General features: G+C 39.1%; 2 protein-coding genes across 2 annotated transcripts in view; one reads left to right on the top strand and one right to left on the bottom strand.

The window, feature by feature from the left end:
* ubl7b (ubiquitin-like 7b (bone marrow stromal cell-derived)) overlaps positions 1 to 25,874 on the top strand; it is a 259,966-nt gene that overhangs the window by 207,946 nt on the left and 26,146 nt on the right. The window lies entirely within an intron of this gene.
* Positions 1 to 25,874, bottom strand: part of cd276 (CD276 molecule) — a 66,113-nt gene that overhangs the window by 17,662 nt on the left and 22,577 nt on the right. Inside the window, exons 5-6 of the mRNA XM_077713663.1 lie at positions 5,050 to 5,187; positions 3,069 to 3,110 (exon numbers count right to left, since the gene is read on the bottom strand). Of these exons, the coding sequence (XP_077569789.1) occupies positions 3,069 to 3,110; positions 5,050 to 5,187 (180 nt within the window). The remainder of the gene's footprint in view (positions 1 to 3,068; positions 3,111 to 5,049; positions 5,188 to 25,874) is intronic.

The following is a 25,874-nucleotide window of genomic DNA, read 5'->3' as shown; positions in this document are numbered from 1 at the left end:
TCTGTCCGTCTGCGACACACAATCACACGCAAATCTCAAGGCCCATTTATCCTAAGACAGAAATAAATGTGCAACTTAAACAGTGTAAAATGTCTGAATAGTTCTATGCTTGCATATTTATAAGTTGTCCCTCAAATTTGAATAATTCCACCGCCCTTTAATGGCTCTTGATACTATGTGGACACAAACCAAGGCCTGCCTCTAACAGGAGCTGCGCTTGAGTGACTACAGTGCCCTCCCAACACTACATCATGCTCAGATTGCTGAACATGTTGCAGAAACGAGGCGGGGGGCTTTATGTCATAGACATATCAGAGGAGGAACAAATGTACTTGGCTGTCTATACTTGTGCTTCTTCACATGTTGAGGCGGAGGTGCACTCGTGGGGTTTCATGTGATGCAATTTGCACAAACGTATGATAAATTGCGTCTCGTCTAATGTATTCCTGGTACAAAAATCTTGTTCGGAGAATCTACTGGCTCTAAATTGTCATATGTACCTACTTAACTGAGGAGTAACAAGTAGTGTTTTAAAAAAAAGCCTGAACCTGGTAGTAGAAATGGTTTCTATTTTACAAGGCAAATGCATCTAGGTTGAGCTGAGTAGATACTGTGCAGTGATGAAGGTTCATATGAGCGCACTATGAATCCATTCTTTTGAGCTTTGTTGTTGAACATTATTTGCTACAGCTATAAAGCCAACAAAAGAATGCCTCACCCCAGTACCAATGAATGAGCTCTGCTTCTTGGTTATCACAGCTCATTGTTCCAATCAGGCTGCCTTTGAAAGGAGAGCAGCGCTCTTCTTTGGACAGCTCATTAAGATAACACATGCGGGTTCCCCATCGTCGCCATTAAAGAGGAGCTTGTTTTGGGCGTCTTTGTCTGGGGCAGGAACCTATGCCTTTGTCAGCAAAATTGGAGCCAGATGGCAAAACAAAAGCCGCCTGACTGGAGTGCCTACATGAGACCATGTCAGAAGGCAAGAGCCATTAGCATGCCTTCAGCATTGCACCGCCCCACCATGTCCACCTGGATCGAAACACAACTCGCATGATTGTTCTGCGGCCCTTGCGACTGTACTGTCTAACTTAGAACTATTCATTTGCCAGTATCTGCATTCTCACCCTCTTGCTACTGTCACAATGAAATTTCCTGAATACGGGATGACTAAAGTAAAGTAATCCAATCCAATGACGTGTAGGATTGAGGGAAAAGATGGTCTGCGAGCTGTTGCTCTGATCTGGTCGCATTTTTTTTTTTTGCATTCACGCCTGAACACCCACCCACCCATTTTCATTTGTGCTTAAAGTCCAGCCGAGGGTGAGACGGCTGACCCCCAAGCTTGATGCGGTGAGATCTCTATGAAAGATTCATGAGGAATGCAAGAAAGAATAGAAAAGTCATTGCACACATTGCTGTCACCTCACGGCTTATTAAAATCACATGGTTTTAACTTTACTGTTGGCAGGAGAGGCTAAATAATTCAATCAGACTAAAGGCAGCGTCAAATGACTCTAATGAGATTAACACTTGAATGAGAAGTGCTAAGGCTGAACATAACCGAGCCTGCTCCCTGTTTCACAGTAGGGGCAGTGTACTTTTCTAAGAATGCCAAGATATGATTGCCTTTGGTCATTTCTCAGTAAGATTTGGGATATTTTTAAAACACAGGAGATACTTGGTGAACTTTTGACTTTGAACAATGGTAAACTGTCAAAGGTTTTGTCCATGTTTTTCCCCTAAGCCGTCCGTAACCTTTACCGAAATAAGCAGGGGAGAAAGTGGATTGATGGATACATAACGGAGCAAAAATCAGGAATGTATTCATCATTTTCTTGCCAACTGCAAAGATGGAGTCTTGGCCTTGCTATCAACTTCTAAAAATGTTTCTTAATTTCCCTGCTGACGTTACATAATGTGCCTCATCTTTGTTTTCATTCATTGGCTATTTGAATGAAAGTATGAAACTGATTAAGAGGCAGCAAAACATTAGAAGAATGAACACTTCAAGGGGCTCTTGGGATATTCCCTTTCTAGTCCTGTTAAGCTTGTTTTACTCTTTTCACCCCAAAATATCCCGTACAATGGCTGGCCTGTAAGTCTTGATATACACGGCTGCTCTACCACTGCCCATTTGTTGAAACTTGAACATAATAGATTTTACGATGTCGCTTTTGGGGAACGTGTAATGTAAAACAGCTTGTTGGCACCTCCAAATGAGTGCATCTGTCTCCATTCAACACACACACGAACACACACTTGACTAAGAATGATGCCAACAGGCTGCTGGACTTTGTGCCTGGAGCAGGTCTCATTTTTTATGTGCATAAATGCTTCATCAGCATTCACTGGCACTTGAGTAAACAAAGTTAACATTCGCTAAGTGCTTTTGTTGGGTCGCACTAAACACCTACCCACCTGCTTAGTTTCTCTAAGTGTCCAACTGCCTTATTGGCTTATTCATCTTGTTGGTTGTCTTTGATAAACAACATTCAAAATTTACATCAATTAGTACCGCGTCACGTGTTTTCTTTTGTATTCGATTTATTCTATTCAACCTGCATATACACTAATATTGGTTTTGCCACCCTTGTGTCAAATTGCCATTCTCAGCCCACCCATTTTCACCCACATTTATACAATAGTTATCACCCTGACGTGGTAACTTCTCTCATTCATATCTTGAAGTACTTTGTAGTATGAAAAATGAAATGAAAATCATTCTAATTTTGGAAGTTGAGTTGAACCAGAATTTTTCAGCGTTATCACAGCATTAATAATAATAAAACATTATAAATGTAACTGGGCTTTTCCAATTTTTCATCCAACAAATATTTTGCATATTACATGAGATCTTGTTACACCTAAGCATTTAATAATTTTAAAGATTTAAGTACAGTATTAGTGTTTGTATGCATCTGTGTGTCAGTATGTAACTGCTTATTGTACACAGATTTTTTTCAACTAGGTCAAGTCTACTAAAGCAGGAACAAACAAAAGAATTCTCAATTTAATTGTACCATTGCCATTTGTTTGTGGGTGTAAGCAAGTGTGGATTGTCTTACCTGTCTTTGACTCATCTTCTTCTAGTTCCTTGGCCTCTTCAGCTGGGGGAGAAGACAAGAAGATCTCATGTGAGTGAAAGCTAGCGAGGATAATGCAGTTACATCATCATCAGCCTGCAGTAAGATCAAAGGAGAAGCTGTGATGAGACCGCCTCTATAGCCATCAAGCTCAGCGTCACGGTGTCCCATAGCGATACATAGGCACCAATCATGGCCGTAGTCAAGTCCAAACATACTAGCATCCATCGCGCTTACCAGTGAGAGTAAACATATTCGGGCAAAAGGAAACAAACTGCAAAATATGTTAGAAATTCGCTCAAAGTTAAAATCCATCCGATTTTTACCCATTGGCAGAGAAAAAAGTTGCCGGTGAGAAAAACAAAAACCGCCTGATTTCAGCAGGAATATAAAGGCTGTGTAAACTTTGGTCTAACAACATATTGAACTGCTACCACAAGTGAAAATCATTATTGTCTGTGCCTTCTTTTCTTCTTGGCGAGCCTCGTAGCGCGACCCTCGATCGTCATGGTAACGAGAGTCAGAATTGGAGAAGCAGAAGAGGGATGAAGCAAAGTGGCTTGTTTACATGAAACAGAGCGTGCATCTCCAAATATCACCACCACCCCTCCCCAAAAATAAAAGCAAAAAGCTTGTGGGTAGAAATATAGGGCAAAACCACTAGTTCTGCTGTTATGAGATCCGCTCAGAGTGGAGGAGCCATTTAAATAAAGGTCAGGCGGTGTCTGCTACAGGGCCCAAAGGTTTAAAAGTAAATATGGACACTGCATAGACGTAGAGTGCGGGGAATAAATAGCCCCTCTGAACATTTGGAATCAAATGAAATGAAAAGAAATGTATAATGCACTGGCTCCCTAGAGCAAAGGGCTCTTGGGGTTACGTGGCCCCCTTTTTGTTGGGCGTAAAAGGAGGCGGACGTCCTGAAAGCAGGATTGATTATCTGGTTAGCCACCTTATTGAAATGTAAAGGCGTATGCGAAGTTCTCTTCCACCGACGCTTTGGTGTTAGAAGCGCAGAGCCACGCTACTTTATTCGAATAAGATACAGTCTGATAGAATGACACCGTGTGAGAACGGCTGCGAGGAGGGAGGATTATAATAGAAATCCTATATACCTTGTGAACACCTTGCCCTAATTGTGCTTGTCTTATCTTTAAATGGTGTTCCTGAGCTGAACCGATTGCAGGCGCGTCGCTGTTCGCCACGTGCAGGTAGTGCCGGTGCGGAGGGTCAAAAAAAAGATGGGGGGATGTGAGTAAGTCATTTATCACGCCTGTCTTCTCTGTCAAAAAATATGTGGGCCTTCACAGAAGAATATCACAACAGAGAAGGTAGGTGTCTGCAGTCAGCAGTGAAATTTGGGGTATTTCGGGGAGATAACGTTCCTTATGTTTGTTTTTTTTTCAAATGTGCTTTGTAAAAGGAGCGGAAGATATTCAATAAAGTTATTCTATCAATAATCTAATTCACATGTGTTAAAGTGGCGGCCCGGGGGGCCAGATCTGGCCCGCTGCATCATTTTGTGTGGCCCGGGAAAGTAAATCATGAGTGCCGACTTTCTGTTTTAGGATCAAATTAAAATGATGAGTATAGATGTTTATTCAATTGCCTGATTTTCCCCCTTTTAAATCGATAATTGTCATTTTTTAATCATGTTTCTAGTTCAAAAATCATTTTGTAAAATCTAAACTTATATATTAAAAAAAAGCTAAAATAAAAATTGTTTTAGACCTATAAAAAACTGAATATTCAGGGATTTTTATCCAGTTCTTTTAATCCATTTATTAAAAAAAAAAAAAAAATGAAAAATGGCCCAAACACTGGAAACTAACAATTAAAATTTAAAGTAAAAGCTTCCACGTTTTAACCAACCCATGAAGAGAACATATTAACATGAATCCGGTTGGTGAGACATCATTAGAGAGATGTGAGAATGCCCAACGGTGCCGAATGGCCTCCTCACCTTCTCTCCTGGCCTCCTCGCAGCTCTCCTTGATCTTCCTGCGGCAGACGGCGGCCAGCGCCACAAGCAGGACCAGCAGGCACACGGCGAGGCCGATGGTCACCCACAGCGCCACAGGGGGGAATGCGATATTTTGACCTGAAGCAAAGTTCATAGAGTTAGAATTTAAATAAGTTCTAGAAGGAAAACACATGGCCCTGACTGACAGATCTATTTCAATCACTCTTGGAGAGTTCTACTTGAAGTAGTTTGTTTGGTCAGATGTGAACATGATAATAAAAATGTAATTAATCTTTCTTAGTTCATTCCACTTGGCTATAAACCAAATCTGTAGCACTGGCATTGATTTTTATGTCATCAATCTTCTTCAGAAATCAGCTTTTATCCTACTTTGCTTAATGGTGATGGAATAATGGATTTATTCAGTTTCTTGTAATAAATGGCATTATCATTCTTTTAAGAATTTGGCTTTTTACAGCTCTAAAAACATGATTTTTTTTGCAAATATCTTGGTAAAAATGACCTACAGCACTATCAATCCTTTCACATATTCCTCTTGTCAACAAAAACAATGTATAACTTACACTACAAGTCAATTCTGTTTTCTTTTCCCATCTGCAACATGTACCTATTTTTTGTGTTATTTTTTCATGTCGTGTGAGGAATAAAAAATCTGATGCATCAAACCAGACCTGGGCTCAATTTTATGTGAATAAGAATTTGATATCTATCCGACACCTCTGCAGTCTGAACATTGATCGGAGTGAAAGTGACATATGTATCATTGACAGGTGAATTATGATACCACTGTTCGACAAAACAAAATAACAGGCATGAATATACTTCTGCAGACACTACAAGTAGATAAATGTGCATGCATGTCAGTTGACGTTTGCGTTCCATTTTACACTGCAAGTAGCATATGTTTCTGAAGTATTAAAAAATAAAAATACATTAACCAAATCCGCCAGCATTATGCCATGAACGTAGCCCTAATCTCAGTTTCGCTTTAAGGCATTAAATGGGTTAGATGCAATGTTCCCTCTAATTTTTCGTTGGTATGGGCAGAAATACAACCTCCCTGAGCGCACTGAGTACCAGTGTAAGCGACATCATCATTGCTCGCTATGGGCACACCAGTATCACAACTGCCATAAGAAGGTGCATGTCAATGTTCCCTCTAACTTTTCATGTAAAACATGCTGTGAAACACAAAAAACATAAGAGTGGACAGAGCTATTACCACTGGCTGCCGCGTAAACAGCGCCATCATAGGGAAAAGGGTATAAAAAAAGTTTGGATTTTATTTACTGCGCGCCATATAATTGCTGCTGCACAGAGAAGACGAGAGTATTGCGCACGTGCGCAGCTTAGAGGGAATATTGGTTAGATGTATTTGCGTATGTTCAATATTTATGTATATCGCAATTTTAGAACAAATGTCAAAAGTTTGAGCTAATCGTGGGTCTTTCTCTGGACAGTAACAATAACGATTTCGTACTTTTTGACAGCCGTAGCTGTTAGCATGTTCAAATCCAATGGAAGCATGAGTCAACCTTTTGGTTTTAGTGGTAAGAGCCTCCTTAGAACCAGAGTCCAGATGGCCGATTACGGTTGTTTCACTCAAACAGCATTGGCACAGCATTAAGCAAGCTGTAGCTTGCCTTCTGCCGTTGAGCTTTCGATGAAGGGCATTTTTTTGGTGCATTATCTCCAACAGGGATCAGGACACAAACACAATTATGCATATTAAGACATAAATTGTGTTTTTAATTAATGCTTTTTCGACACAGCTCTCTTGTAAACTCACATAAAAGTGAGTTACGGTGTTTCAGCTAAGGGCAAACTGATGAGCGGAAGCAAAGAAAAAAAACATGGTCAGCAGAAAAAAAAAAAAAACTATATCAGAGACAGACAAATTTCCCCAGAGTATTCAACCGAACAGAGGGAGAAGAAAAGAAAACACACGAGCCAGTGAATGGCTATGAGCCTGGCGAAAGCACAAACATGCCTCCTTCAGAGAATACCCGTTCTGGCCAGATAATAACGAAGCGTGGTAGAAGAAAAAAAAACAAAAAAAAAAAGAGAGAAATCGCTGGCTTTGAAAAGAGGAAATGATGAAGCATCTGCAAAGACTTGGCATGGAATCTCAAGGCAACCAGTCAAGGCTTTATACAGTGAAGCCAAAATGGAGGGCAAACAGAGGGGATCCTTCCCAGAGATGAGCCTCCATCAGAAGCGCACCATCTGACGACAGGAAACCATTGTTGTCTTGTGCGTCTCTCAAAAGATGTAATGAAAGGAGTTTATCATTGACGTAACACACTGTGCCACATTATAATGAGGAGGCTAATTCAGTCCGATAGTGACGTGTATTGGTTTTAAAAAAATACTTGTACTATCCAAAAATAGAAAAACTTTTAGTAGTACAATTTGCCTGCAAGGAATCATGTGCTGGATTAGGGAAGATGATGGTTGCCATAGAGCAGCTATGGGCAAACTCCGGCCCGCGAGCTACATCCGGCCCGCGAGGCGTTTTAATCCGGCCCGCTGACGTTGTCCAAATGTTTTTTTTCTCCCCAAGATGGCGCCGTCAGGCGGAAGCCAGTGGCAGTAGCTATGTCCACTCTTATTTGTTTTTCATGTTTTACAGCCCCTTTATCATTTTTTAAATTAAATTTTAATATTTCTTAATACATTCCTTTTTACTTTACTTTGTACTTTATACTTTTTACTTTAATGATGAGTGATGAGTATGTTAATTCTTCAGTCCTTTTTTGCTGTTAATGTTTCATATGTACTGTTAACGGATGCACTTTTTTTTATATGTATCGTATCTTGCGCTGACCCGACCCATCTGTCAAATTTTTAAAATCAATGTGGCCCCCGGGCCGAAAAGTTTGCCCACACTTGCCATAGAGAGTAACTAATATATCAGTTAGAACTAGCAGTTAAAATCATTATTATCAACATTTGACTGTTTTAACCAGGTCACATCCTCTCATGACAACAAACAGTCTATAAAAGGATTTGTATGCTAATGTTTGAAAGAAAAAACAACTCGGAACTTTTAACAGAATCTAGCCAACATATCTTACATCTTAGGGAATTGATGGCTCACACAATGTCATGACATCATTTCAAGACCTTTATCCCACCAAAATGAATCCTGCTGTGTATTTTATATTTGTGCTGTGTTGTTGCTGCCGAATGAATTAAATCTATTCATGTCAAAGGTGGCATTTTGATGAAGCTTGGTGAATGCCAGCCCACCAGGAGTGTTGATACAGGGGCTCGCTGTCCACCAAGCCCTCCATTCTTTGTTACTTAAAAGATGGCCGCTTGAGAGCCTCATTGAATCTGCAGACAAATGTGCATGCAAGTGGAATAATCTCAATGATATATCTCCAAGTCGCATAAGTATGACACACACACACACATACATACACACCATACACACAGATGTCTCACTTTTCTTCAGAGTGAAGATGATCTTGTGCTTTTCGGATTGCGCCGTCTTTCTCATTCCCTTTTATTTTCACACTTTCTTGGCCACATTCTCCCTCCCTCAAGGCGGACTGATAAAGACAAATGCCACAGTCGGCTATCATTGCCACGCCGAGGCCCAAAGGGCTGCGAGATCATATTTTTCTTCTTCTCTTGTTTGATGATGTGATTCTGTTTTCTTCAGAAATAGATTTGTCTCTAATGGCTTTGTTTACCTAGCCTCTATTCCCTTCTGTGCGAGGGAATGGATGGAGTGCCTTGGACATTACCTGCTGCTGCAGCTTTTATATGCACTGGCACCAAACAAGTTTCCCTTTATAGGTCGGTATTGCTAAATAGATTGGATAATTGAGAGGGGGAAAAAAAACTACATACATTGGCCAGCCATCTGTCTGTATAATGTCATGACAACTAGAAATCTGTATTTTGGAGGCAAGGATGTTGCCATATGCCAAAAGGGAAAGTATTAATCTCCCATGTACCATGTTTGTCTGTCATCATCATCATTAAAGTTGCAGCCAAAGTACATCTTTAAATTTTTAATTCGCAAGACTACAGAAGACTTCAATCCAATTTACATAGCATTAGCATCTGTCCTTTTTGGGATAGCAGTGAGCTGTAAGAACTGAAGTCTCACTCTGGGTTTTACATCCTGTGCATGTAGATGGATAGACATTTTCTGGAAAAAAAATAATTTTAGAAAAATCTCTATTTTAAAAACACTGCGTCTTGGAGTCCATAATGCTGTCGAAATTTGCCTTTTTTTGTCAACTTGAGCTTTGAGAAGGTATACAACGCAGTTATGAATATTTTAATGACAGCCTGAAATTTGTTCAATGTTGTTTTCATTATTAAATAGATTTGGATTCTCATAAGGGACCAGGAAGCATTGTTTCAACTACCTCAAAGTTTGATGCACTACAGCTATCAAAATGTCTTTCAATAGAATTCTTCTGTATTTGTGCACATATAAGCCGTACCCTTGATTCAGTCATCCATTTTTTAGTTACAAATACGGCTTATATGCGAGAAAATAAGCAATTATTGCGACTTCAGTTATCACAAATTCACTTCTTTGTGAATTTTTTCTGCTATTAATTATTTTAAAAATGTATTATTATTTTGTCTGGTCTAATTTACCACAATATTCGAGGGATTACAGTACTATATGAATATTATAATAGGAGTACCCGACACTTCGACTAAAGTCGCTGGAGTGTCAACAATGTCTTTAAAATAATAAAAATATATGTAAAGTGTTAGTTTTGATGTTACATATATTTCTTTCGTTATGGTCAAACCACACTACCCAGAATAAACCACATGAGCTTCACAAAGCAACTCATGGGATGCAAGAATGTATTGTTAATGATGTTGTTTGTTATGGTGAGCAAAACCACAGTTTATCTTATTTTGTCAGCTGGATTACAGGTGCAGCATTGCCTTTGGGTGTTTTGTATTTTAAAAGGCCACAACAGACAGCTATGTTAAAAATAGATGTTTAACAGGACCAGGCAACAGTATGATAAAATGCTACTTCCTTATGGTGCCTCTAACATCTACAGTGAGACATAAGCCCTCCTTATTCTCAGGAAGACACAAGAGACCCACAAGGGGCCATTTCAGGTGTTGTTTAGACTTCAGTAAAAGCCAGTCCCACAATTTCCAGGCATATTTTAATAGCCTGGGTGTTTTCTTTTACACCTTTAGTGGACTAAAGTGGTTCAAAGACGCCCTTGCCTGTCATTTTGGAGGTGCCACGTGATGACGATGGGGATCAAAGCTGTTTTTTTAATACCGACTGTCAGTTCACCTGCCTGGGAGAAGCGTTGGCTCTTTAGCTGTGACCAAAGGGGAACAAGGTCCCCCGACAAAGCGATAGCTTCTGGCTAAAGAACAACCTAAAAGCTCATAGTCGACGAGCTGACTGAAAAAGGAGTCAGTCAGACTCAATTTACAACTTGATTTCATTCAAGTCGAAACAAAGAGAGGCAATTGTTGGGCACAAGGGTCTCGGCCATTTGTTAAATTCAGAGCCCAGCTTAATGTCTAGAAGACAGCAACTTGGGTTAAATTCCTTGAAAGCTTCTACCATTTAGAGTTGGACCAAAATTTTACAACAAGCTGAAGACATCAATCACAATGCTTTCTCACTTCATTAAAACCAGCAGAGCATTCATGCTTATTTCAATTTTAATTTTTTCCCCCACAAACAGGACGGTGTTGTAGCTGGCCAGGAAATTTGTACATTCTAAATTCTACACAACAAAATAACAAATAAACAAAAAACTCGAGTACTTTGTGTGTGTGCGATTTTTACATTGCAGACCTTACAAAGAAAAAGTGGTTTTCCATTTCCGATAAGGAACATGTGGTCACAAAGTTAGATCTAACAACCTATATTTACTGTTGTAAATCTGCCTCTGTTATAAGTGTGCATCCTTTTAAAAGGTCTAATAAGTCCATTACGGCTCTTTCCATTTGTGTTGCGGCCATTTTTTTGTACAATGCATTTGAATTTGCAAATTGCCTGACATTTCCCGCCCACCCTAGTAAGGTGGTGAAATTTACTGGAAATTACCAGGAAATAAGCAGTCTCCCATTTGATGCAGGGAAAAAACACAAGGGGTATTCAAGCCTGAATGTCCAGCAATTGAGAGTGCTTCAATGTCATGATAGAAAGAGACTTTAGCCATGTGGATGATGAGCTGTGGTCGGTTCATGTAAGCACACAGAGGGAAGAGGGAGATATCTGTTGATACCGGTTAACTGCTATTTATACTTGAATGAAAAATGTATCTTGTGCAAATGTTACCTAAAAGTAGGACTGTGTAAATACTTTTCATCTCATCTTATTTTCTGAACAGCTTTATCCTCACTGGGGGTGCTGGAGCCTATTCTAGCTGACTTCGGGCCAGAGAAGAGAGACACCCTGAATTGGTGGCCAGCCAATCGCAGGGCACAAACAGACAAACAACCATTCACGCTTACATTCATACCTAGAGGCAATTTGAGTTTCCAATCCGCCTACCATGCATGTCATTGGAATGTGGGAGGAACCCGGAGTACCCAGAGAAAACCCACACAAGCCCGGGGAGAACATGCATACTCCACACAGGTGGACCGACCTGGCTTTGAACCAAGGTCCCCTACTGTTAGGCCAGACATGGGCAAACTACGGCCCGCGGGCCGTATACGGCCCGTTAGACAATTTAATCCGGCCCGCCGAGCTTGTCCAATAAATAAAATAATAATGCTTCATAAATCATTCATTACATCTTGTCCATGCAATACCGTGTTTCACCTATAAATGGCGCGCTGACATTTAGGCCTTTGTTGAGTCGCGCCTTTCTCTTTATTTATCCCTCTTTATTTTTCTCATTGTCATTTGAGCCCTTCTGTAAAAATGAGCGGACCAAAGAAAAGGAAAGTGGACAGTGAGTGCCGTGTATTTAATAAAGAGTGGACAACTAAATATTTCTTCACTGAAGTCCGATCAACCGCTGTATGTCTGATATGCCAAGAAACTATTGCTGTTTTCAAAGAGTACAATATCAGCCGTCACTTTGCCACGAAGCATGCAAACTACGCTAGCAAGCAGTCAACACAACAACGAGCGGCTACTGCTCAGAGATTGGTGGCTAATTTGCAGAGTCAGCAGAATTTTTTTCACCGCCAAACTGCAATTCAAGAGACAAGCACAAAGACAAGCTTTTTGCTGGCCTTCAAACTGGCAAAGGCTAGCAAGCCTTTCTCCGAAGGCGAGTTTTTGAAAGAATGCATGATAGAGACAGCTGGTGTTTTGTGTCCGGAGAGCAAAAGCAAGTTCGAAAAAATCAGCTTATCACGCAGGACAATAACTCGCCGTGTGGAACTCATTGATGAAGATATAGTGAGCGAGTTAAACAAAAAAGCGGCAACCTTTGAGTTATTTTCATTAGCGCTTGATGAAAGTACGGAACTTTGATGCACTGGCAAAAAAGGGAGACCAACAACACTGTTCCCACTGAAAGTTCGAGTTTTTCTACTATGATAAAAAAATTGAAAGTTTGAAAGGGCGCATCTTTTAATTACGCACTGCAGCGGGACAGAAAGGATTGAGGTTAGTCGCCTATGTTGTTGGGTAGTAATGTTTTGAATGTTGAAAGTTATATTCATCAAGATTTCAATAAATTTTGATATTTGTTTTACTTGGTGCCTTCAATTGAATTGTATTAAAAACAGATGCAATCTCCAGGGTTGATAGATCACAGTTTTCTATTCTAATCTATTTGGCCTACTATTTCTCTTGTACATTTGGAAAATGCAGTCCTCAATGTTAGTGAAACGTGTTGAACATTTATTTGCATGTGCTTGCTGTACTATGAGGTTTGGATACTACAAGCAACGCTTTATTATATTTGGCCCAGCAGTCAATGTACTGCTGTGGCCCCTTGTTCAAATTTTATAACCCATAGTGGCCCGCAAGTCAAAAAGTTTGCCCATCCCTGTGTTAGGCCGATGCGCTACCCACTCAACCGCCGGGCCGCCTTGTGTAAATAATTTTCTTCTATTTTTAGCCACGACAAACCATGCATTCATTCATACAAACAGCGCAGTGGGAACAAGATGGAACCATAAAGTGAATGAGATGTAAAACTCAGTGAGACAAAACAAGAGTTTGCGCTTAAATCACAATGACCTAACACTGGGGTTGTGATTGATGTGTTCCACCTCAAAAACTAGTGGCTTGCCAACACAGTGATTTAAGCTTCTACATCAAAGTCCTGTGCGGTGAAAAGAGCGACGGAACAATAAAATATAAATAAATAAAAGCCGACAGCTTTTGTGATGGAAGGCAGGCGGAATGAAAAACACGGGAGATGAATATAAGGACAAATGATGTTAACTTATTCTCAGATGTAGTCTGGTGATAACCTTAAAACTGTTCATCAAATCCAGAAAAGCCCTTTCCATTAAACCCAAGTATTTTTCCAATTATTCAAGGGACACCTACGCCATTTGGAGAGTGAAAGACTACAAGGTGACTTATATAGGAAGAAAAAAATTGGAAAACTGAGATGGATGGGAACTGTTTTCTATCGTCTTTTTTTCCATTTCAACACGTTGCCTCTTTAGTAAGATGGAAGTTTAGTGTTTTATTGGCATACTGAGAAGTGGTGCGCTTATTGCACGTAAACCCCATACGCCGAATTACTAATGTAGTTTGTGTGATATTATTGCTTATCTTTCAAAAAACCTGGTTTTGTCACAAGAAAGCACCCACAAACTATTTATAGAGCTCATTTAAATCATTGGCTGCCATTCTCAATGCTAGACGTCCAATCCATTTTGACTAGAGGAAGCTAACAGAAAATGATCGCTGCCAACTTTCCCTGTCAATTGGGTTAGGCGATTGATTGTTGAATTCTAGGAAATAAATAACAACTTGTAAATGCTAACATGCTACTTAGTGTTTTCTTTTTATATATTTTTTAAACTAATTAATTTTTTCATAAAATATATGTTAATATAATATTGATACGATTTTCACATTTTAAATTGCCAAAAATAGTCACTGGGCCTCCAAAAAGGTTAAAATGGGTGTTTTATGCATTGGTAAAAATATGTTTCCGAACCTGCTATTTTTTTTTTTTTTTAAAGGAGGACTTTAAAGGTCATCTGCTAGTACTTCGAGGAGGAGTTGAGTCAGACAAGATTAAACTGGATAAAGAAGCACGTAATAAGGACTTGCATATGAGGAAAAAATAAGGAACAAATTTATCCCTAATAGTCACTTTATTTGGAATTGTAAATGAGATGAATTGTAACATGAATTTCCAATGATAGCCCATCAGCAATTTGGTAAATGAACACTACCGGCAATAATTTGGAGAAATATGGTTTCATTTTGACAATGCAAAGGATTATTAATTATGAGGTTGTATAGTAAGGTCATCTACCCTGAAGTCCCACATTAATGATCCACAGGTGAATAATTTCAGTCAGACAAGGGTCAAACCCTGCAGGCTAGCTCTCATTAACATTTGCTAAAACAGAGCTAGGAGACATTAGTTTTGCATGCTATTGCAGTCTTATGACGATTTGTGGTATAATGACATTTTCCAAGTCTCTATGTGCATAAATGTGAAAGTTTTGAATTAGATTTTTGCATGCTGTTGCAGTCTTAAGACAATATGTAATATAATGACATTTTCCAAGTCTGTGTGAAAGTTTGAGTTTGATTTATTTAATGAGGGGCAGCACATATTAATGAACAGATTCATGTTAATGAACTTATATGTGTAAAAATGTAAGATTGTAGCCGAGGGCTAATTTCCATCTTTTAGTCCCTTGTGCTTTTCAAATGATTTTTAAAACTGTTTTTAACATTGCAGCATAGCAAAAGGCTGATTAGTGCTCCTACTTCAGTTTTTAAGGTACATGCTCAGATTTGTAAAAATGGTAAACCCATTTTTATCTCATTAAAGCAAATATTTGTCCTCATTTTGAAATGTTCTTGTTAACGGTTCTTTGTAAATGGGATTTATATGAAACAGCAAGTGAAAGTGAATTTCAAGCAAGTGGTAACAGAGGTGGAATGCCAGTTCGAGAGTCTGTGACAGTGGTGTTAAGTTTAACACCTTGCACACACACTATAGCCTCTGACGTGTCGAAAGGAGTTGTATCTGTCACTGTGGTAGATGCAGCTGAAGGTGTCATTTATTTTCAGATTGCCTTGCGTGTGAAAGCATTTAAATCTAATATCCCAGGCCGCTCAGTTCTTTGAAAAAGGATACAAATTAAATATGTTTGGTACACTTTACTCTAAATGTATAAATTTTGCAGGTTATCCATTTGAAAGACTAGCCAAGAATGTAATTGTATTCAACGTTAGAGGTTCCACTGGTTAAATAACGGTGTGCGTTTTGCTGTGATGAATGGTTATTGAGACATAGAAACTGTCAGCATTGTCTTGTTCTTTTAATTCATACTTGAGTGGAGCACTGCTTGTGTCAGAGTTACAGAATGCGCACTTCTTCTTCATAGCCTGCGACATATTTGCTTATGGTTTTTGGTTCTGTCGCTGTTCAACTGTCTGACCCTATTTCCTTCTCTGGTATTTTTCTTGCATGCAAATGTTGCATTTGTTTTAGCACAATGGGGAATGTGTATGCTCACTGGTTAACATGCAGAGCGCTCATACTGGCGTTGCACTTTTGACATGACATTTGGAATCTATTTTTTTTTTTTACAAAGAAATAGTGTAGTCACATTCGCACAGGAGGACCTTCTCCCCGTGTAAAGTTTATCCTTGTTATACTGTCCAATCTCTACCTCAAGGCTATTTTTTATGCATTCTAGTTCTCGACTATTACACATTTTTTACCGTGCTCGCATGGCCGTATATACTGTGCCTTGCTAACAGGACAACCCAGCTGCAAGCGCTACATTCAGTCAATTAACCAGTCTACTGGGCATGGGATTACATTCACCTGTGAAGATGAGAAAATTCACTCACAAATTGCCTTGGGCATAATGTCTGAATAACTTCAAATAATTTATTTCAATGAATCTCTAGGTTAGCTGTCTTCTCTTTAAACTACTGATGTCCTGATCTGATACTGGGTTTCGCTATCGGCAATTTTTATTGGATTATCGGAATGAGTCACAAAATCGGATCCAATCCAGTATTCGGGTGTCTTTTCAATACTATTGTGCTTTTCGGTTGCTGTAACTCCAATAGGCAAACATGTCTCCTGGCTGGGTATACATCTCTTTAGGAACTAATGACAGTAACAGATCATCACCATATAAACAAGGAATTTCTTAACTTTAAATAGAAAAAAAAATAGTGAACCATGATATATCATTTACTGGTCAAAACTCCAAACTATTTTTATATATTTTTCTATATTTATAAGTCAGTCCTGGATTGATTTATTTCATTTTTCTTATTTAAGAACCATGGTGTTTTTTGGTGTAATTTAAAGTGATTTAAATAAATAAAAACTATTCTTGATGCCAGCAATCAATGATTAAGTATGATATTATGGGGTAAATCGCATATAAAATACTCCTAGCTAAACCATAGTTCACATCCACAGCAAAATAAAACGTCGGCATTGAACGGCTTATCGCGTAATGCAACTGCTTGCCTGGGGCTGTATACAAACAGGGCCTCGTCGAATGGAAACAATTGGTTGCCAAAATGCCAACAGCAAGAATCACTCACACGTTGGACATGAAGGGAAGTGGAAGTCATAAGTGAAAATGGGAGCTTTTGTTTTTGAGATGGTGAAAGAATTCAGCATGCTATGAGTGAGTTCTAACTCAAGCTTGTTGCAGGAAGCCTGAGAACAAAACATCCAACAACAAAGTCGATTCATGCTTCCTGCTAACATGAGCGATATATCCCAGTGAGCCCCTCTCCACTCATTCAATTAAGAGTTCCTCTGATGTCCAACAACTGACAGACACTCCATCACTTTCACACATCCTTCCTTACTGATTGTGGCATTAAGATGTCGGAGACGTAGTGGACAATTGATTTTCTTCAATCTTTGTTTTCCGTTCTCGCTTGGCTTCTTTTGTGTCTTTGCTCTGCCATCTTGGCAATACGGGCACAAGTCGGGAGCAGCAGCAGTGCCTTAATCAGTTGACAATGTTGTGTTGTCTAAATTTTTAATTAGCTTTAAAACAAGCCTTTTCTCCCTTTGCGGGAAGCCAAGGATATGTAGGAGCATATTACTAGTGACAGCTATCAGTAGCCAAACAGATCAGAGCATTGGATAAAACTGAGCAGCTGCGTGTCGTCAAACGTGGACACATTGATCGGAAATTACAGACATGAATCACCATGAAAAAATATATAAAAACTGAGAATTGTGCTCCCAACTATTGTGTTGAACCTTAACTCACTGTTACTGTAAACATTGCGTAGACTGACGCAGAAAGGATTGAAGGACTGTCAAATGTCAAGGGGATTTTTCTTTTCTAACATTGAAAGTTATGCGTTGAAAGATCCTTGCATCGTCCTTGGCACAAAAAGTTCTTCAAGAAGGATTTTTTTTTAAATCATCAGTGGGTCTCATTAACGGTCCAATCACTCTTTCTTGCCTATTCTTTTAATGCATATATCTCTCTCAAATTGCTTATTAGTTCTTAGCCGTTTTATTTAGGATGTATTTTAAGTTAATTAAATATCAGCACCATTCATTCATTTTGCAAGCCGCTTAGCCACAGGAGGGTTAGCGGGGGGTGCTGGAGCAGACTACAAAGAGAAGGAGTACACTATTAAGTAGTGGTCAGCCAATCGAAGGGCACAATACAATATGACCATTTATGAACACACTCATACCTACTAAGCATAATTTGCGATGCATAAGGAAACCACAGTACCCAAAGAAAACCGAAACAAACACCACAAAGCAAGGCCGGGTTGAAACCTTGACCTCAGAACTATGAAACGGACGAGGTGAAAACTCTTCTACAAGCATACTGTGTATCTAAGTATGTATTTACACCAGGTAAGTCCGTAGTTGACTTTCGTTGGTCCGGACCAAAATACAAATTGACTCCTTTTGGTTTGTTGCAGTTTCTTTATACGTTCCAATTCTCGACAGGGTACCAGGACAAGATCCAAGCTACAAAACAACGAACACTGAGCCTACCACAATCAGTCACTGAAGTCGAAAACAAAATGGCAGAATGAGTCTTCTTGCTGACACCCTACGGCACACATCTATTTCTAAAACAGATTCTACATTGCATCAGCAGGGAGCTAAGAGAAGGACAAATATCACACAGGAAGTTGAAGCTAATATGACACACGGCGAACCAGCCTCTTTCAAGTGTTTGTTTTCTGCAAGAAGCCATTCGATAGTTGCGAGCAGCTTCTGAAATGTTTCAATTTTGATTTTGGTCTTTTCTGTGAAACCACAAGAGTAAAGTGATATGTGACCTTTTCAGTTTGGAACTTTGCATTGGTCGGTATGTCCACAGAACCCGATTTGAATTTGAAATGCAATCATAGAATCCACACATTGAAACCTAAATGTTCATCTCGGAACAAAGCCGTTCTTCAAAGAAAAAGAAAACTAGTATTTTCCAATGCAATTGAAGTGATCAACCAAACATGAAAGGCTTGTGTGGACCTCTTCAAAAGAGTGAAAGCTGTTAATATTCTTCCTGCATCGCAGGAAAACCTGAAGAATATGTGATGACATTTTTAAAGGCATCTCTCTGGATATCTATTCTTTTTTTTTGCCCTTCGCTCTTTTCATACTATATACTGTAAATACAGTACACCATTACTCTGCCAAAAGCTATGTTACAGTCTTTGGTTGACACATTCATCCCAAATTAAGTCAACCACAGTCTACTTTTTGGTTTTACATTCATTTGCGTACAGGGGCACTGTAGCCTATTTTAGTCAACTGTGGTCTTATTTGCATTTACTGCAGGATTACACATGAAATTGGAGGTGGTCTCTCATGCGCCATAATACCATCTAATTTATGATTATCGCATAATTCCTTGTGGTGAACCAGCCATCTCTAGATAACAAACATAAGACAATCGGGACTTGGTTAACCGTAAAAGTTCATGTAAAATACCCCATAACGCTAAAATCACCACTGAGATCAATGGGAATAAATTGATTTAGGGATGAAATTATAAATATAACACTTATGGGACATTTGGACTTGTGCTTTTTTATTGTTGCTGTCATTTTACAAAAGACCAGCAGTCCCTTCATACGAGCCATGCCCCCAAGCTACTCCAAAACATCAATGCATCTCATGACGGATGACTTAAATATTCTTTGTCCTAGCCTTCCAGCGATTTTACAGTAAGAAATCTTAGAGAGACTAAACTTTGGATGTCAGTGACTCTCGAATAGTGGGTCATGCTTAAATAAAACCGCAACTCGGGAGCATTTAGAGTTATTACAAGTGCAGCAACAAAGGAAAACATTCACGTTCAGTAGCAAACATAGGAATTGCATTAAAAACTTGCATTTCACACACAGCAATGAAATTGTACTGCTTTCCTTTAAAAAAGCCTCATTAAAAACAAAATTTGGCACAGAAACAAAGTGCAGTGTTCCTCTCTCAACCTGTCTTTTGATTTAAAACGCAAGTAAAATGACAAACATCCACTGTATAGAACATGCTGGAGGCGTTCTTGTAGGATCAATGAAACATTGATGACAATATAAAGAATTACAACTTGAATCCTCCTATTTTAGTATATGACCTTCATAGTGTTTGTTGCTCTTTTAATTTAAACATTTCATCACTAAACGTACTCGACATGTCAGGTGGCTTTACTTTACACATTGACATGTATTTTAGAATCTTAAAATTTGACAACAAACCCACACATTTGCAAACATTGTAGGTGGGGTAACACGAAAGTTACAAAAAATAATCATGGAGCTCCTGCGTGCTATATTTGTGCTCATAAGCCTTTTCTCCTTCATGCTGGTTTTAAATCCTGCCCTATTCCAAAAGCATGTAGTTTAGTCACATTAAAATTGGTTCCACACTAATGTAGTAAAACTGATTAGTAACCTATCCATGAAGTAACCTACCCCTTCCCCCAAAATCAGCTGGGAATGTCTCCAACAAACTTGCAAATTAAATAATGACAATCATTATAGTAAATATTTGTTGTTTCAGATTACATTTTCTGTTATGATGTCAAATGTTCTAATCAATTTGTAATTTCAGGATGGTCCCTCAGTGCTATGTATATGGACGATGGAGCCAAAAAAAGAAGCTATTCCTCCGTGCCTTCAAAATCGGGAGATGGTTCTAAAATATCTGGAGTGTAAAGACTAGGTCATGTCAAAATCACAAGACATTCTGGACAAACAGGATTCCTATGAGACTCCTACTCATCACATTGGTGAAGCCACACATAAAGTAGTGCATTTTCTAAACCTATTATCAGTTTCATCATCGCACCCCCGCAATGCCATTACATTGTGTAATGTGGCATTGAGAAGTAGTGACAAATTGAAATCCAAGGGCATTAATGTCACTTGGCCTCATGAGCCATTCACTGGGGACACTGTATAAATAGCCACTGAAAGCAAATTCCAATACACGGAATACACTGTACAATTATTATTATCTTTTTAAATAAATGGGACAATAATAACCCAATTCCAAACTTTTATCCACCGTTCGTAAAACCAATAAGTAAATCAGATCTCAAGTTAGTCTATGCCAAATGTCATAAATGCCATGATCATAGCAAATTCCATTAGGACCATACATTTTGGGACCTTGATTTATTTTCAAATCCATTGTGCTTTTGTGTAGACTTGGAGTATTTATGTCCAATGTCAGTATATTTATAGATTTGATTGTACTATTTGTAAGCAATGGGGAAAAAATCTGATGAAATGCTATATTCCAATCTTCTTAGGCCCACTCTACACGATAAAAACGGAAGTAGACAAAAATAACGTGAACATGTGCAACACTTTTACAGATGCATGGCTATGGAAAACCTGGAAACGTGTTTTCTTTGTTTGTTTGCTTGCTTTTTCTTATTTAAAACTCCTGCATTTTTAATGCGGTTTCATTACTGACATTGCAAAGCCATTCTGAAATATACACTGATATAAGGAATTTAATAAATATGTAAAACTTTATTGTGGCTAGACTCAAATGCTATTATTCTGCTTAGCCACATTAGCCACAAGGTTTTATGACCAGATAGATGCCAAACCTGTCAGTTGTCAATGATCGACTTCTCATGACAAGCGGTTCTCGAAAACTGTGTGACAATATAGTAAATTTTGTGCATGTTGCTTTATCTGTGGGCGTTTCCATGCAATAATTCAATGATATTTGTTCATTTTCTGTAATATTTCAGTGATCTCATCATTTCAGGAACTCCCTTAAGTGATAATAACCTTCTGCAAGATGATGAACTGAGTTTTATGAACACAAACAAGCGACCCTGTTTGGATTGCCCTCTTACAACCACATAAGGAAACCCATTACGTTACCAAAAACAAATTATCAATGTATCACTCGTCATGAGTGGGAGCGAAGGAGAGTCGCTAAAAGCCCGGACAGACGCATTATAGATATGACAGACTCTTTTAGTGTGGGTCACCGAGCTGTCTCGGTTGTCACCTAGCCACACTGAGCAGCGTAGGCTCACCCAATGACGGCAAAGGATGAAATTAAACACAGTTGACAATATTAATGAGGGAAGCGGAGCTAGTGTGTTCCCTCAAGTCTGTTATGATAGAGGGAGAAGAGTCGACTGAGCCTGGCTGAGTCCAAACCAGCGGGAGGGGGGGATTAATGCGTAATGTGAGTTATGGTCCACCATTGTCCATCCATTTATACGAGTATCATTTGCCACATGGCTACATCTTGTTTTAATCACAACCATTAATGTGCTTTTCGACACTAGCTTTTAAAGATGCCACATTTCTGTAGGGGGCCAGTAGATGCTACTGTATGTATTAAGTCGGGTAATAGAGTCAAAGTTGCTTCCTGCGGGATTCTTGGACCACTCTTTACTTCCATTCCGCACTGGGTCATCAATCACCGGTCTCCTGAGTTACCGGGAGAAAAGAGGCACCTATCCCAAAAATAAACTCAATCTCTTTTCCCCTATTAATTGGAAACAACTCACGTTGCCAGACAATGCTTTGTGAATGTAGCCAGCCACTGATTCAGACTGCAAAAACAAAGCCATTTAGTGGGGGGGCTAACGTCCTTTGCGGCATAATAATTCACGGTGTTATCAGGAGGAGACTTTAAACATCAAATAAACGGGCTGGATAATTAAATCAGCAAACTTTGAGGGTGTGCCCGGGCATTCATTTTTTGGCTGCAATGCCCGAGACGAAAATGATTTGGTATTGCGCAGAGACGGACGCCGGTCGACCTGAAAGCAATTCCTCTTATAGGATTTAGACGGATAAAATGTCCACTGCGGGGTACCTGTTATATCAATTCAAAGTATTTTCTGTTCATCCAAAAATGCACACAATCAATAATGGAAGGGTGTTATTGTGGATTTACAGCTACCTTATATATGGTTTGTTGCAAAAGGCTGTTTTCAGACCGTGAACACACAAGTGCTATTCATGAGGAGTGGGAGGGGTCATCTAACTCAAACCAATTGTTTTGGGAATTGTATACAAATCCACGCTAAAACTATGGATCTATGGAAATATATCTCCAATCACGTACTTATTTTATCGTATTGAAAGAACTAGTAACAAAATCAGGCGAATGGACCAATACACCATCAGTTGGGTCTGTTGGAATTGATCATGTTTTCCTCTCTAACACTTGTTTTTATTTTCTTCATGGTGTTTCAACGTTTGAAAATTGCAACCGTTCGAAATGCACTTACGCTTTCACACAAGCGAACAATACCGTTCTATGTTTTGAGCTGTGCATGTCCAGTAGGTAATGGGGTGAAGTCTGCTCTCACTCTCATTTTTTTTTTTGCTCTTACTGATGTTTTTCCTTTCACTCATCACCACTCTCTATAGATATCCTCTTCTTCCTTGACTTCCACTCAATCTTTTGATGGTTTAATAAAAGCAATAACCTACAATTCCATTCACACTACATGGAGCATCAAAAGCCTATCTATTATGCAAACAAAATAAATAAATGACTGAACAGAAAACCCCCATTATTTCCTTAAAAGGGGGGATGTAATTATATAATATCTGCTGGAAAGCCTTGAACAATCAAACAGAGGGGACTGCAGCAAAAGCCTACTAATAAAGGGAAACTAATTCCTTGCAAAAAATGAAGGAAATCATTTTATCTGAAGAACAGCAGGGTGGAGATCCAAGTGTGGCCACCACTAAATCCGACCCAACAATCCTTTCGGAGACGGCGCATAAGACTACTAGAGGCATGACAAATAACATTTCCTGCGACGCAAATACAAAGATGCAATTTCCAATACTGAAAGCTTCCAAGAGGACATTGAAAGTCAACAGTCAAAACAGTGGCAGCCGCCTGAGTTAATAATCCTGATGGCGCTGCTGCCGCCTACCTGTGTTTACTCTAGATTGCCTACATTACCTCATACGTCTGTGTTGTCGTTTTCCCTGGCTGGCTCTCTGATAAGATAAAACACACTTTGGGTGGAAGAGAGGGAGACCATGTTTGTGCACCTAACACTGATTAATTCAATGTTACATTGAGAAAGTTTACCGCAGCTATACTGACAACACATTTGTTTATACTGCTATTTTTTCAGCTTCACTGCAGGCTCTGCTAATCACGTTTAGATTAGTCTAAAACAACAGTGGGAAAACAAAGCAGCGCCATGTTCTTTAGTCGAGGCTGCGGCAAACGAGTGAGGCATTATTTTTTATTGACATAATTGAAAACACTGCAGTCAGACCATAATAATATCAATGAAATAAATGCTTCTAAATGCCTACAAGTGGGTTGCATTTTCTTCCATGAACTGTTTGCAGTTTTATTTTGTCTGTAGAAAGCTATTTATTTTCTGTATATATGTAGCTGTAAACTTTTTAGCACATTGTGAAGAGCAATATTGTGCATTTATGGTCGAAATTGTTATTATCGAACTGCTTAATCACTATGAAAAGAGTGTCAAATATTCATGGAAATTCAAGATTTGTGTTCAGGCTACAAAAAGAAGGGGTTTAATGGATGTACCATATTTGGGAAAAGTCATTGCACAATAGTTTTAATTCATATATTAGGCAAGATGTAGGGACCTTTTGACTCAAGTCAGCATAGAAAATAGCTTTTTGAATTGCAGCTTGATGACTTATACTAAACCTTTAGTAGATGGCATAAACTTTTACTATACTGCATAACAGTGTTATTAATCATAAATTAATCTTTCATTTCATCTGCATTTTATTTTAGTGAAGCAAAAAAAAATAAAACTGACTGATCCTACATTTTTTTTCTAGCAGTTTTTCCTCTTTTGGCACTCTATATTCTGTAGCTCTTGACCTCATTAGCTCCAATGGTGAGCAGGTAGGGGGTGCATGACTTGGGCAGTCTGACATCATAAAATTTGATTTTAGTGTTTAAAATGTGTGACATGGAACCTGTGTTAATGGCCCAATTAAATATAGAAAAACAAAATAGTATATATACACAATCCAACATCTTGGCTAATATTGCTGTACAACTGAATACCCTACACCTGGTGAGTGATTGCTGCATTGGTTAGTTAGTTTGAAAGAGGCAGGCAGGCAGTTAGAATGGTACACTCAATATAAAGCGGTAAAAAGGTGAGGGGGGAGCGTAATTTCGCAAAACTGTCAAGGCTGTGATGGACTCACAAAAAGACTTAAAAGCACATACAACTTGCACAACTTGAACAATGTAACCAGGCAATCAAAAACTGTATAGACGCATCGAAGCAGGCAGATAATACGTTTGTTGTGCGTGCAGGTGTCAAGATATATGTTGCCGTGTCTGTGAATGACGTCAATACTGCAATATCATGGTAAAGCTGCCTTAGATAAAAAAAAAAATAAAAAAAATTCTAAAAGGCCAGGCAGCAGGCAGAGACCTTTATCATGGCAGGTGTACAAAGTAAAAAAGTGGCACGTGGACCAACGGCCAGCACCTGTGCACAGTGCCTGAAGAATCACATCCCATGCCAGCTCCCCAGGAGACCTGAGAGAAAAAACGTGTCCAATGTGGCAAGTACTATGTGCAGTGTGGAAAGAGGGAGTGGAAAAAAATACACCTAAAAAACCCCACAAACATCCAATATTTTAGATTATGGTTTAATCTTAACATTATAAATGGGTGTATTGAATATTGAGCTGATATTTCAATTGAACAAACAACGAGTGGTTAGCATGCCGGCCTCACAGTTGGGAGATTGATGGTTTAATTCCAGGTTCGGACCTTCCCATGTGGAGTTTGCATGTTCTCCCAGGCTTTGTGTGGGTTTTTTCCCTCATCCCAATCACATGAATGGCTTACTGGACGAACACTCTAAATTCATTGCCTGGGTACTTTCCAATAGTTAGAATAAACATGAAATTATATTTACACCTAATGAGCATATAATTTTCCATTTGAAGCAAGCAGAGGGAAGGTTAGGTTTCCCAAATTGTCTATACAGTGCCAAAACCACCAAATGCTTACAGCAGTATTTTCTGTTTCTGTCTAGCCATGAAATCAGCCAACCACAAAGTTGGATCTGGCAGGAAGTATTCTCACAAATCCTTTGGTTATCTCCCTTGCCCATCTACGAGTCAATTTCCTGTCAGTGTCAAGGCCAGCTCAGCAAACTCTTTGGACTCCACCGTGTTTTCTGTCATCCACTCT

Source organism: Stigmatopora nigra, chromosome 3 (assembly GCF_051989575.1).
Source record: "Stigmatopora nigra isolate UIUO_SnigA chromosome 3, RoL_Snig_1.1, whole genome shotgun sequence".
NCBI lineage: Eukaryota > Metazoa > Chordata > Actinopteri > Syngnathiformes > Syngnathidae > Stigmatopora > Stigmatopora nigra.
Note: the sequence above shows the minus strand (reverse complement) of the source record. Positions and strands in the feature narration are given on the sequence as shown.